Raw genomic sequence first — 15,805 nt, forward strand, 5'->3', positions numbered from 1 at the left:
CATTGTTGCCGCCGTAACCAACCTACAAAAATACAATATAATTAAATTTCAGCATCAGAATTTAAGATCTAGCATTAAATTCTTCCTCAGTAAATCTTTTTTTATGACACCATGAACAACAACAATACAACAATGCCAACATAGGAATTATACCTAACAACAACATTAACACAATCAAAACAAACTTAGCAAACAATGGTAGTATATCTTTGAACAAATGTTCTAAACCAAACCAAGGACCTGTAACCTGTTCGAAAAATGACAACTTATGATCAACAAAGTCCAACTTAGAAGCTTGTCCATTAAAATCCTCAAAATCCTCTAACCCCTGATATTTAATAGTCTTATTAAAATCAGCAATAAACACCTTTTCATCGTTCAGAAAAATCTTTTGTCCCACATGTTCAGATTTTTCATTGGCAATGTGCAGAAGTTCGAGTCCCTGCCCCTGATTCCCAAGGAACAAATTAGCTGTCAACTTCAAAAATACCGGATTTTGCGAGCAATTTAACAATTTTATGTCCTCTACTGCAACAATCATTCTACTATATTCTTGTATTCCAACTGTCTCACCTTTATCATCCACCAGCAAATGTCCTACTGCACATCCATAATCCACACCTAACTTTACTGGAATTTCAACCGCTGTACACTTTTCATACTTAGCAATTTCTCCCAGGTATATAATTCTGAACCCATGATGCATCTGTACATTTGATCTAACTTCTGTTTGAGCACATCTAGAAATACTAAAAAGTTCTATCATCCTTTCATTCCTTTCTCTACTAGCCAAAAACATAGCATTCAGATCAAATCTAGCTTCCTGTTTTAACAAATCCCCAAAATAACTTCTAACAGCCGCCTTCGGTTCCTCTAAAAACTTGATACCCTCCAATTCTGTCACCAAAATGTTGAAATCCAGATGCTGCAAAGTAAGTTTCTCTGTTCCCATAATTTTAACTAAAATATTCCTTTCCAAGTTAGAAACAAAAAGTTGTTCATTCCACGTAGTTAAATTAAATGTATCTTGAAAAACTACCTTAAAATTACTGGCCGGTTTTCGTACTACATACGGAAAATATGGTGAAGTTGATGTTGCCCACAAATGATTTTCTTCAAAATTCGCCACAATCGTCTTTTTATCATAATCCATAACAACATTTCCCTTGATCAAAACGGGTGTATTTTTTACTAAAATATGCAAAGTCCCAATAGCAAAACCTAAATTGAACCACATATTGTGCGCGTATATTCCCAGTGTCTTGCATTGAATATTTTCACCACCAACATCCCAGAAAGGTGACAATGTTCCATTAACCGTGAAACTGTGAACAGTTGGCAAGTCTATGTTTACTTTAAAACTAATACCATCATGCTGATACTTGCCAGAATGAAAAATCCTTCTACATTCGTCCATACTCAACTCTACCTGTTTTTCATGTGGCACGTCTAGTACGTGCACATGACTCGCGGTGCCGCAAAACCAGCGCTCCAATTTTAGTCTAACCTCACAACTAATGGCTTCCGACAGTATAAAATCGGTTTCTGCTAACCCCAATAATTCCACAGATCTGACCGGTTCCATCCTATCATGCAAACAGGCAGCTGATCTAAGTTCAACATTACTTATTTGAGAACAATCATAAGCTGCTAACCGTGGATCCTGTGACGTATACATACCACCAACAATAATCAAACAATAAGTCTGCATCACAACAACAAATAACAAAATATCCAAGTACCTGACTCCTCTATCATCCTTGGATTTCTTCACAGGTACTGGTCCAGCACGTCCACTCTTTGAACTACAAGCGTCAGGCGACCTCTTTCGCATACGATCTCCATCTCGTCTATTCCGGTCATGTCTATCACCACCGCCGCTTCCTCTCTTGTCATCACGCTCCCGACGGTTTTCGTGGTAATCTCTTCTCCTGCAAATATTATACAAATTATTACAAATATTATTTTTTAATCAATTTTGCGAGGTTCCTAGTTACTACATCTGCTACTGAATAACATTCTAATCTGTCTTTTTCTCTGTTTTGTCTATCCTCTTCCAATTTTTGTAATTGTACTTCATTTGTAGAACCTTTAGGACGACCTTTAACAGGAATAGTCTCAGACATTTTTTGTAGTTTTGCATTATCTAATGATCTATCTAATTCATCCTCCTCAACATCCCTACCTCGTTTAACACTTCCCCTTCGTTGTTCCAAGTTTACAATTTTACTTTGCAGTTTTGGAAAAGTGTCCTCTAAAATACTCATCCGAGACTCTAACTCCCTAGCAGATTCCATGTTAACATCCTCTACACCCAAACTGTTGTCTACTAAACTATTATCAGAGGCATAATCCCTATGAAAAACACTATCCTTACTAATAGTAGAATATGTAGAGTCTAACTTAGTTTTATCAATCGTATCATTCGTATCTACACTGTCAGAAATATGAGTACTTTCCAAAGTATCACTAAGATCCTCAACTAAATCATCTAAATTTTCATTATCCTGAGATACATTTGACCTTTGCTGTGACAACCCAACACCCAAAAAAGATTTCTCCAAAAAATCTGGTGTTACCTGTCCATCCTTCCGCCTTCCAACCACCTCTGGACTAGCGCCACAACTATTCTCCTCTTCAGAAACGCCTGAACAAGTTAAATTTCTTAAAGTATTGGGAAAGTAATAGTTTACTTTCAAGGTATTATCCACAGAAAAAAACTCATCTGTAATCACTAAGTCAATCTTTTCATCTGGAGTCAAGTCTAAAGTACTCTCAATAACATATATTTTATCCCTTGGTACAATTCTTACCCCTTTGTCTTTCAATCTACACTTTTCTAGGGGTTGAACCTCGAATAAACTATCAGAAATTACTTTTGTCACTAGACACGGACCCACCCATAGCGAGCAGAGTTTACGAGCTACACCAATCGTTGTGACGTCATAAAAAATATAACAATAGGAATTTATAGCTATCGGCCGACCTATCCTTTCTGTATTTTCTACCTGTAAATACTTCTCAGTTCTCTCTTGTCCAGTTCTCCAATTTTTGTCAAGGCACTCCAATAACTCTGAAAAATTCATATGTTTAATTTTCGAGCGGGTTAAAGGATCAAATGAGTCAAGCGGAAGCTTAGGGTTTCGTAGAAACATCTTGAAATACGGGGAACATCCTAACCTCCGATTGAAAGAAGTGTTCATACAAAATTGTGTAGCTTTAAGTTTATGAGCCCAATCTCCATCTTGAAAACGTAAATCAGTCTTAAGAAACGAATACACCGATTGGTTGTATCTTTCACTGTAATTCGAATTTGCTGATCTTGGAGGGATAAAAATTTGTTCAATTCCCAACCTTAAACAAACTTCCCTAAAAACTTTTGATTTGAAACTTTGTGCATTGTCAGTCCTGATTCTCTCGCATAATCCCCAAATAGAGAATAAATTAAACTTCAAACATTCAATAATTGTTTCAGCTTTAACATCCTCAATGGCAAACAACCAAACATATCTAGTACAACTGTCAACTACTATTAAAATATGCTTACAAATGACTCCATTAAATTCACACTCATTCAAAGGACCTAAAGCATCTATGGCCAACTCTGCCATAGCTTTCCCAGCCAAAGGAGAAAATTCTATATTATGATTATGTTTTGGTTTTTTACGTCTATTCAAACAAATGACACAATTTGCAACTGCCGCCGCTACATATTTAGACACATAGGGAAAAATGAAGTGACGATTAATCCTGCTCAAAGTTTCCAAATAACCCCTATGCCCCGCTGTAACATCTGCATGAGCTAACAAGAAAACTTTATTGTACATTCCAATAGGTACCACTACCCGTTCAATAAATTGAAATTCTTTCTGGAGCCGCATAGGTGAAGTCAAGATAATTAAACCATCTTTATAACTCAAATGTTCAAAAAATCTTAATATTTGTTTACCACGATAAGGCATTTGAGACAATTCTCTGGACGTAGGTTTGACATTATTTACAATAAATTTCCTCACCTCAACTAAAACAGGATCCTTCTCCAGGCTACGACTGAATTCTCTCGCCTTCAATCTGGATGCTATTTGACTGGCCGTCTCTGCTCCAATTCCTGCAATAAGACATAATTTAGGATCTTCCAATTGATATACAGTATCCAATATTAACTCTCCTTGTTCGTCTGTCGATAATTTAGATATCCTATCTTTACTATCCTTTAATGCAGTACGTGACAATATATCAACATTAGTATGCATCTTGCCCTGCCTATGTACAACCTCATAACTGAAGGTGGATAAAAAGTTTATCCACCTTATGGTGAGACCAACAAAATATCCGTTCTGCCTCCAAGTAGATAGATGTTTCAGTGCAGCTGAATCAGTTCTCACGATAAACTTCTTGTGTCTCAAATAACATTCAAATCTTTCAACAGCATTTACTAATGCACATAATTCTCCTTTATGCGCTGCATAATTGGCTTCATGAGTTGAACAAACACGTGACCAACACGATATCATCTTCTCTTGTCCATTTTGTTTTTGACTTAACACCGCAGACATAGCTTTAGATGACCAATCTGTATCCAACACAAATGGTTCAGCCTCCATCCTCCAATCCGGGAACGATTTACTTATTTCTTCACAGAACAATTCTCTAGTCTTTGTAAAGGCTTCCATACTTTTTTCATCCCATTCTATTTTACTACTGTTTCTGAATTTGTTCAATGGTGCCGTAATATCAGAAAAATTCTTGAAATATGAACCATAATAATTTATGAAACCAGTAAATCTTTGAATATCTTTACCTGTTTCAGGTACTGGCCAATTCTTAATCTTTTCAATATATGCTTGGTCCATAAATATGCCTTCTGCATTTATAATATGGCCCAGAAATTTCACTTCCTCTGCAAACAATGTACATTTTCCAAGATTAATCTTGAGGCCTGCTTCACAGAATGTTCGTAGTAAAGTATTCAAATGCTCCAGATGTTCCTCCACATTCATACTATATACAAGAACATCGTCCAAATAAACTAGGCAAAATGCCCTTAATTCAGGACTCAAATCCATTACTCTATCCATCAACTTTACAAATGCACTTGGAGCATTGGTCAATCCAAACGGAAGCCTCTTGAAGCAATATTGCCGTCCATTAGAACAAAATGCTGTATATTTCCTGACAGATTCCTTCAAATGCATTGAATTATACGCTGAAGTAAGGTCAATAGACGTAAAAATCTTCTTTCCTCCAAGTTTGTCAAATAGCTCACCAATATTAGGCAAAGGGTAACAAATCTTCTCAGTTATCTCATTTAACGAGCGGTAGTCCAGGACAAACCTGACTTTCACCTCGTTAGTATTTCCAACCTTCTTCTTAACAGCAAAAATTCCAGAATTAAACGGTGAATTACATTCTTCTATCACATCTGTTTCCAACCATAAATCAATCTGTTCTTTTAGTTTCTCTGCATGATGAGGATTGAGTCTAATCATCCTATTTTTGAAAGGTTGAGCTCCAGGAACCAACTGAATATCATACTCCTCCAAGGTACAAGATCCAATATCCGTAGGGTCAATCGATAACGCCTTGAAATTCTTTAAAAACAAACCAACTATTCTTCCTTTCAAAGAAACATTATCTTTTAAAAACGGAACTTTATCCAACTTCAATTTATCTTTAATAAAACGAATCTTCTTTAATGTTGTTGACACATCTTCTTTAACTCTGTTCTCTTGCAACATCGCTATCTTCTCCGCCAAAAACAAATTTCCAACCAAAGTACCAGCAGGAACAGATTTCTTAACAGTTTCAAAATTCGTGATTTTAGTCATAATTTTACCGTTCTTTCCCACCTCAGTAATTCCTTCATTTATCAACAAGTTGTTTCGGCTACAGTAACCTTGTCTAGGAGCTATATAACACAGCTGTCCTTCAGGCATATTTCCCTTAGTTGAAACTTCTACCACCACTGTACTTAATGCAGGAATTTCTATCCGATTTTTCAATGAACAAATCCATTTTTGGTCTTGTAACTCAGCTACATTAATCTCAGGTTTCTTAGTTCTTGCTTTCTCCATTCTCTCCAAAACCGTATGAACCAAATTCTTCACTACAATTTTCCGTTTAGCTACTAAATTCACACTGATTCCATGCATCTCAATCCTGTTGCCGTCTTTGGCAAATATCGTCTTCACGTTATCTTTGTTCAGCCAATGACTGCCTAGATTCATAGGTACAGTCATGCCAGAAATAACAAAGCAATCTTCTTGAAAACTGTGACCTCCAATCTGAAATTCAACATTCCGAACAACACCATCAATCTTGCCTGTTGCTTTCGAATCCGTTTCTTCAATCATACAATCAAGCTTTCTAGCCAACACTTGAGATATCAGGCAGCCTCTTGCATTGCCGCTATCAATTAAGGTCAGGATTTCCATGCCACCAATCTTCGTTGGAACGTAGACTTCAGCCGCTCCAGCCGCCATCTCAGAATCTTCATGAAACTTATAAACAGCTATCTAACCAACACCAGCAGTTATGAGGTTGTAACTATCCAATTGTCTATCAAATAACTATCTATCTGTCTACAACAAATAATAAAATAACGGAATAAAACAAATCACTCACCGACAATATTTCATCCACCAACAGAAACGTCCAAAATATCTCTTAATCCACAATCAACAAAACTTCTCTCCGGCCAACAGAAACATCCCAAAATATCTCTTAATCCACAATCAGTAAAACTTCTCTCCGGCCAATCTAAAATATTACAAACTTTTAGATGCCAATTGATGGATAAATCACTGTACATAAGAATTAATATCGATATTAATATATATATAACAAATTTTTACAAAACTATTTTTCGAACAGCAATATATATATATAATGGTAATCAAATATTAACAAGCATGAAACAAAATCTTAACAACTCACCATCAAATAAATAATGATGACAGTATCTCTCAATCACCACAAACACTCTTCTCAGCCAATCTAAAATAAAATACAATTATTTTAGATGCCATAAATACATGTTTTCACTGAACAAATAAACTTGCAACACAATAAAAGAAGTTGTATTAAAAAATATGACATGATCAAATATTATCAATCACCAAGCAAATTAATCATTCCAAATTCCATAAGTTCAATTCTTTAGTAATTCAATAAAATATTACCTAACAAAACTATTATTGTCAGATTAAAACTGAGATGTATAAAAGGTTTAAAAGTCGAAATTCAACTAACTATATATCTCAATACCTGAGAGCACCTTCTTGCGCAGCTCTGCTTTTCTGCGCAGCTCAACTTTCTGCGCATGGCGCGCTCCACGCCCGATAATCATTGCAGCTACCTCTCTACACCACCCCATTTTGCGCATACCAGCTCTGAGAGATAGTGCAAATTTCTTTGCAAATATGTTCACTCCCCCTTTTTCTCAAACAAAAGAGACAGCTCCCCCATATCTGCGCATACCAACTCTGAGAGGTAGTGCAATCTTCTTTGCAAATATGTTCACTTCCCCTTTCTCCTCCAACAAAAGAGACAGCTCCACCATATTTGTGCATACCAGCTCCGAGAGACAACCCCTCCCTTCCTTCATAGAAAGAGACTACTCCACTATTATATCTAATGCATTATAACAATTTTGCTTCATGAAATTCTAAACTTCATAAAAAGTTTTGCTGAATCAACTTTACTAAATCGCAATATAATTGTTTTAAAATCGAATACTTTAAATCACAATAACTGACTCAACTTTTAAAACAATTTTCCACATTTCATCAAAATTTAATACTTTCAAATATCTAATTTCACATTTTTATCAAATTTAATTCAATTTGAAATTCAATTTAATATTTTTCAATAGCAATTTTACAAAATTGTATTCCTAATTCGTTTTTCATTTTCACTTTTTATTATTCTTATCTCTGTTAGACTCCACAACAGTCTGAAACAAAAATGAATTTTCCAAATTTCAACAAAACATAATCAAAAACTAAATTAATTATTTTGATTTCCATTATAACATAATCTCATAATTTCATATACGCTTATAAACAATATGTTATCTTTTCATAATTCAAAATAAACCATCAAAATAAATTATCACAAAATTAGAGTTGCTTCGTTCACTCTTTATCATTAATTTTGTTTTGTTGTTGTTTATTTACAATGCGCATAAATCAAAACAATGCCGCGTAACAAGTAGAAAATGGAATAAGGTTTTATGATTATAATACATACAAAACATTAAAACCATAAAATGTCATCTATAATAGCATTATTCCATGCCTCGACTTCCGCTACAAGATCGTCCTCATAATCACTTGCCCCTAAACCATCGACATGCGCCACTTCCTTCGTATCCTCCCCTTCTTTCACCTCTCCTTCAATTTCACCAACCAATTTCTTTTTATCAATAATATTTTCATTCTTTTTAAAACTCTTTTGCCCCGTCTTATAAGGAACAAAAGGCTTGTTTCCCCACCGCAAAAAGTATTTTCCTTTAGGATTAGGCAACTTTTTATCTCTAATATCAAAACAATCCCTCATCATGTGACCTTTTCTGTTGCAATAATAACAAATAAAACCACCTTGAATTGCGCCAATTAAAGGAATAAGTTCAGCTGGTCCACCAAATTCATCAGCTAAATCAATTTCACATTGATTTATTTCATATGACAAATTATCTTCATCACTAACCTGATCAATAGTTACAGGATTTGACTTGGAACCAACGCCACCAACCATCATTTTAGCCAAAGCCATCTGGTTTGTTGTACATCCTCTAGCCATTGACCCTGAAATTTGATTAAATTGTAGCCCTTTAACAATCAATTGTGCTTTAACTATTAACTCTGTCCGAAACTTCGTTATCATTCGCACTTGTCCGTCACGCTCCAAATCCAACGCAAATTGACGCATTTGATTAGCCAAAAGAGGAGATAAGACCACATTACACACTTGAGAATAGAAATCCATGAACATATCATCAGTTGGTTTCGGATACGCACGTTTCCAGAAAGATAGTATCTTATCAAAAAATGCATCAATCTTATCATTCTCATGTTGCTTAACACTCAAATACGCATCTTTACACACATTTTTCATATCGGGTGGTAAAAATGTCTCTCGCATCTTACACAAGTACCCCTTTAATGTTAATTGTCTATTCTCCATATCAGCAGGTTTTAGTGTATAACCACAAGCGGTTCTTACACCCACACATTTATCAAACAAAATTTCCTTACACACTTGATGATTAGTCATATGATAACGTCTAATAGTCATCCAAAATCTCTCCAAATAATCATCAAAGAAAATCACATCATCGTCAACCGCAAATTCAGGCGCATTTTTTCTGAACTGATCATCAAGTTTAGCACACGTTTCATTGTACCTATGCACATTCTCCTCCCCCTGCGAAACATACAGAGATCTATCTGGTACATAAACAAGAGATTTACACCAACTAACCTGCGATTCACTCAGTCCAGCTTCAAAAAAATTGAGCGTATTAAAATCCTCCGCATTAACCTCAGAAAGAGCTGGCCACCACATGAGAACTCCATTGTAGATATTATCCACAGCATCAACCCTAGACAATTCCCAAAGTTTTATGATCTTATCTTCATTTCCCTGCATACCACCAAAAATAGGCCGAGAACCACTAGCAAACAGTTTAGGCTTCTCCTCTGATCCTTCAAATCCTTTAGATCCACCAGCCGTCCTCTGCCACGGCATAGAGTTATTTAAACCATTCTGCTGGTTATTCGACCCATTCTGCTGAGTATTCTGCTGGTTATTCAACCCATTCTGCTGGGTATTCGAACCATTCTGCTGGTCATTCAAACTATTCTGCTGGGCAATCTTTTCAAGAATTAGCTGCTGGCCAGTCATAAACTCATTTACAACTGTCACATTCTCAGTCTTGATATCATTATCAACACTAGGCTCCACCACCTTATTAAGACGATCTTCCAAATCGTCCATCCGAGTAGCCAGTCCAGTAACCGCAGCAACATTAGTATCAACATTATCCGCCAATTCCTGAACTTTCGTCTCCAGCAGCGTCATCCGCCCAGCCAAATTATCCAGCTTATCCCCATTGGATTGAATATCACCCTGCAACGTGACTATCGACTCGAAGATGTACTCCAGCCTCTCCTCCGGAGACAGCTTCCTGAAATGAGCAATGTCCAACTTCATCGCTCACAAAAAAATCCTAAATAAAACAAAGTAAAGAAAAAATACAATTAAAAGAAAATCTGAGCTATAGATTCGTACTACACTACTGCGCCAAAATGACGTGTAGTAATAGCAAGAACAAACAGCTAAATATTCTTATAAAGTGTATTAATTCAAGACAAGATAAACATACAATAATAATATTAAACTTTAAGGCAACTATTCACTTTTATGTTCGTGTCGTGTTGCAGAGCAATGTCTTGCTCCGAAACGGTTGACACAAGAACTAAAAGCTCAAATATAAAATACATGCATTGCTCTTAAGTCAGGAAGAAAGGGACTATACATCACAAGAGGATGAAAACTCACCCCTTTTTCATTGTAAAATATTATTTCCCCCCTAGTAAAATAATTTGTCTGCTATTTATCTGAACCGCCCACGGCTTTTTGCATCTTAATCATAACCTATTCTATATATGTAAAAAAATAATTTTTTTTTTTATCTTATTATTATTATTCTATAATTTATTAGGTTTTAAAAAAATGTAAAGAAAATATTTAAAATACAATTTGATTTAGGATCTTAAATATCAAACAGCCATGGGCGGCTTTGGTGCGGCAGAAAAGTTTGTTAAACCTAGTTTAAAATGGGAGGATTTACATTTTATGATTGAAAATTTTATTTTTTTCAAATTAGCCTAATATTTAAGTATAATTGAGATAATAAAACTTTTAAATGTTTACTAATACAAAATTAATAGTAAAAGGTAAATCCTCCCATGCAATAGAGGGACGGACGGAGAAAGTAAATTTCAGAGTAGCCTCGCTGTTGCTTTATTTTTCTGCTATAAATATTGTGAAAACCAAAAACAAAATGATAAACTAAATAAAAGGAATATAGTATCTCTAAAAAACTATTTTGCTAAAACACTTCCAGTATCTAAAATGATCATTATTGAAACAAAATTTATTTTTAAAAGTAAAGCTTTTCCACATTTCGGGTAGGAAAGTCGGTTCGTCCGTAAAGGATAGCTCTGATCGTTAATTAAGGCATGTTACAATTATCATAATGATTTCAAACTTAGTAGAATGATTCTTGTTATGTACAATTTAAAAAGCCTTTTAACTCTATAAATCAAATTTTCAGTAAATAGTTCTTTTCGTCGACATTTTAATTGCAGAATCAAAGAATAAATGATCATCAGGGAATGTCATTATATCATACACTAGCGGCTACGCCCCCTAGAGGCCTCCAGGGGCACTTTAGGAAGATGGAGTTGAATTCGATACCTCAATTTTTTTTCCGATTTCTTTTGGGAGGATGGTGGTATTCTCCCCCAAAATAGTTAAAAACCTTCCCAGGACTTATGATTAGTTACCCTGTAAAGAAGAATCGAATCGGTGCAGCGGTTAGCGAGATTTTTCAGTACAGACAAACCTCCAGTTATTTTATTATAAGGATAAAAAAAAGTTTTCTTCCAATGTTATATCCCTGGCATCCCTGTAGCTGTCCTAACTATCAAACTTTAAATTATTGTAAGATGATAAGAACAAAAAAAAGTTGTCTGAAAGTTGCAAATTCTCGTGGAAAATTAGTTCCACAAAAGAACCTTTTATTGTAGCCAAAAAAGATCTATTATATAGTATAGTATATACAGACAACTATCTCCCTTTCTTTTTCAAAGACCTCTTTCGTCTGCTGTGTTAATATAAGCAACACCATTGGTTGATTTTCAATGACCCAATAGAAGGGTTGCACAAGGTGGTTGCGATGGGGAGATACAGTTATTTAACCCTTTCTCCCTCTAGTGTTTTACTCTAATGTAGCAAAGTTACTCTCTAATTCACTTTGCCTCTCCGTCAGTCCGTCCTTCCGTAATTTTTCTTAACAACCCCCTTAATTTAGGGGGTGTTGACCCTTTTCAAAGAGGGGGGGGGGTAGGGATGTGGTCACCCAGGAGGGTGTGTTCAGTTCAACCCCTCCTTTATTTTGCCGGGTGGGTGGATACACCTCCTACACCCCCCCTCTGTACGATTTTGATTATAAATATAGTTTATTATAGAGGATACGATTCACAATAAAATACGAAAGAAAATATTTGTCTCAAAATATTATTATTATATTTATCAATTTCTAGAAACACGAATCACAGACGTTTTTGGTTTCAGGAAAATGTCAATGAAGGATAAGTTAATATTTATTATGCATACCGTTAGAATCGTCATAAACTGTAGTTTTTGGAAATATATGTTTCATATTCATGCTATTTGTAGTATAGAAGCTACGTTGGAAAATGTTAGAAAGGTTGAAAAGTTTTTAAGTCAGTTGGGACATTTTACCACGTAGCTCCTAAACTATACGTAGCACAGGAATAGTTCTTAAATATCCAAAAACTAGAGTTTATGAAAATTCTAACGGTACGATAACATTTTTCTACTACTAACACAAGCCGCGCAATTTGAATTTTAAAAATGTACGCATTTTTGCACACCCTTTAAATTGGTCATGATCCAAAAATCTTCCAAAACTGGTACTTTGGAAAACCCGTTTTTTTGGGCATAATTTGTTGAAAATAACTAAACTTTTTTTTATTATACAAAATGTCCCAACCCAATGAAGAAATTAAGATATAGATTATTTACTTCTGTTAATGGCAAATGTGTCAAATTAAGCAATATTTTTGTCCTATTAAAAAAAACCCACTGTATAACTCTACAAACGGGGTGGTGTTACCCTGTGCCGACTCTTGTTTGGGTCAATAGCGTCGATGATATAACCTCAGTCAAGTCACTAAAAAAAAGTCACTACAAAAAAACAGAAAGCAATTTGCTAGCAGATTTAAACGGTCCTCAACACTTGGGTCCGGTAGTTATCTGGATTATACATCTTTATTTATACATTTATTGTTTCAGATTTATTTGGTGTTATTAAACCTGCTGGTACATGGGATAATCCCCCTCTTTATCCTCACCATTCTAAACATTATTGTCTATAGAGAGGTAACTCTAGTTTTAGCAGCGAAGCCTCTCTACAGCTAGTATATGTCCGTACGTCCGCCCCATTTCAATTTTTACCATTCTAATCATTATTGTTTATAGAGAGGTAAGCCTAGTTTTAGCAGCGAAACTTCTCTACAGCTAGTATATGTCCGTACGTCCGATACCGTTTTATTCCAAACTATAGAGAGGTAACTCTAGTTTTAGCAGTGAAACTTCTCTGTAGCTAGTATATGTCCGTACGTCCGATACGGTTTTATTCTAAACTTTATTGTTTAACTCTAGTTTAAGCAGCGAACTTTCTCTATAGCTAGTATATGTCCGTACGTCCGCTCCGGTTTTATTCTAAACATTATTGTCTATAGAGAGGTAACTCTAGTTTTGGCAGCCAAAATTCACTACAGCTAAGATATGTCCGTACGTCTGTCCCGGTTTTATCCTAAACATTATTGTCTATAGAGAGTTAACTCTAGTTTATGCAGCGAAACTTCTCTACAGCTAGGATATGTTCGTACGTCCGCTACGGTTTAACAGAATATGAAGACTTCAATTAAATAACACCTTCTGTTGATTTAACTTGCTGGAAAAATTGGACACTGAAAATTTGTTCCAACCAATCAAAATACAATAAAATAAGCAAAATTTTAAAAAACTTTTTGTTTTAGATAAATGATATTAGCCGCCGGGAGACAACGTCAGCTTATATTCATCATAAAGAAATTAAATTAGCACAAGTGTCACTTGTAATTGTAGCAGGTTAGCAATTTCTACCATGTAGTTTCCAAAATATGCCATAAGAAATTAAATTAGCACAAGTGTCACTAGTCTTTGTAGCAGGTTAGCAATTTCTACCATGTAGTTTCCAAAATATTTTCACTACTAGGAAGCATGCTGATTTATTCATTACTAAAATAACCTTTTTGGTTGGCCATCAGTGGATTTAAATGTTTATATTTATTATCGTCGTTAACTCTACAAAACCATATCGGAAATATATATTTCCAGTGTGGCTTTAAAATCTTCAGCCATACTGAAAAATCATGTATAACATCGAATTAAAGACAATTTTCCAAGAATCTGAAATCAAAAATCATAAAATTGTTACCAGTTAGTTAACAAAACTTTTTTTAACCTTATATTTTTTCCTTTAATATCCAGGAAAGCTGTCTATAATATGATGCAATAAATAACTATTCTAACACTACATGGTAGAAAATACTGAAACTGAATAATTTTGATTTAGTTTTCCTGACTTGCCATTCTGTGCGGTGGATACCCAATATCTGGGAGTTTATGAAAACTAAAGAAGATCCAACAGACGAGGTAAGGAGTGTAGTGTTGGGTCGGATATTCGGTTTGGTCGGCTTTATGGTTTGGCCGGATATCCGGCCATTTAAATATCCGGCATTAGAAATAAGCCGGATATCCGGTATCCGGCCCAACCCTAGTAAGGAGTTACATGATAGCTAGTTGGCCGTTAGGTATCAAGCTCGAATCTGTCACATCATTAGCATTCCCAATCATAGGAGATACGGAAAGTGTCATGTGTGACGTCATAAAAATGCGTCTAAAAAGTAAGGATGAAAGGAGAAGTGGGAAAGGAAACCCCTAATAAGAGATGGATTTAGACATAAATTTTATAAAGTCACACATGACACGATCTCCCCAACCATAAACTAAGCATTATCCTATTATATAAAGTAGTAAGCGTTTTTTGTCTGTCCCTAAGGATCTCGCTAACCGCTGAACCGATATTGTTCTCCTTTACAGTGAAGCTTCTTATAGGTACTAGGAAGGTTTAAAACTATTTTTTGGGAGGGTGTCTTCACCCCCCTCCCTCCAAAAAAATATTTATTTACTCTTTTGAAACTCAAATTTAAATTGGTCCCCTCCAACCTTAAGTGCCTCTAGAGGCTTTTAGGGGGCGTAAACGCTAGAATTGATATATAATAGTAGAAAAATATTTCTATTCAATAGTTAAAGTTTTTAGGAAATTTTTTGTACTTTTTCTGAAAACGCTAAAATATGAAAACATTTTTTTAATTTCCTCCATATTTGTAACATAAAATAAATACATAAATTACACTACCCTAAGGGTGTGCGAATATGTTTAGGGTTATTGAGAAAAGGAGGGGGGGGGGGGTGGAGGTGTCATCAAACCCTCTTTTTGAAGTAAAGAATATTAAATAAGACATCCAGTAAAAACAAATTTTGATTGGTCTATTCATAAAGTTGAGTGTGCAAACGTTTCAACGACTATTTTTTATCCACACAGAATGGGTAATTTTGTGTATTATCTTTGGGATGAACATCAATTTATCAGCCATTATCTTATCCCTATGGATCCCTGAAATTATTAAGCATTATTTTAATAGCATATTGTATACAGTCTTATATTGATTAAATAACAGCAAAAAAAGTTTCTTCCCATTGTCTCTGAACGTCTCTGTGTCAATATATTTCGTTTTTTCCTTATTAGTAATGTAATAAAGTTAACTTTATTAGTATTGTCATATACATATATACATAATTAAGAAAACATATTATACTACTTATATTCCAGGGGAGGTAGTGGACTGTTTATTACACTAGTCTCCAAAGTCAATTATAATAA

General features: G+C 35.0%; 1 protein-coding gene across 1 annotated transcript in view; it reads left to right on the forward strand.

Moving 5' to 3' along the window:
• Positions 1 to 15,805, forward strand: part of LOC145323141 (FMRFamide receptor-like) — a 54,932-nt gene that overhangs the window by 35,580 nt on the left and 3,547 nt on the right. The window contains exons 8-10 of the mRNA XM_080165531.1: positions 13,108 to 13,194; positions 13,857 to 13,947; positions 14,435 to 14,514. Coding sequence (XP_080021657.1) covers positions 13,108 to 13,194; positions 13,857 to 13,947; positions 14,435 to 14,514 — 258 coding nt within the window. The remainder of the gene's footprint in view (positions 1 to 13,107; positions 13,195 to 13,856; positions 13,948 to 14,434; positions 14,515 to 15,805) is intronic.

Source organism: Acartia tonsa, chromosome 6 (assembly GCF_053477335.1).
Source record: "Acartia tonsa isolate MP-2025a chromosome 6, ASM5347733v1, whole genome shotgun sequence".
NCBI lineage: Eukaryota > Metazoa > Arthropoda > Copepoda > Calanoida > Acartiidae > Acartia > Acartia tonsa.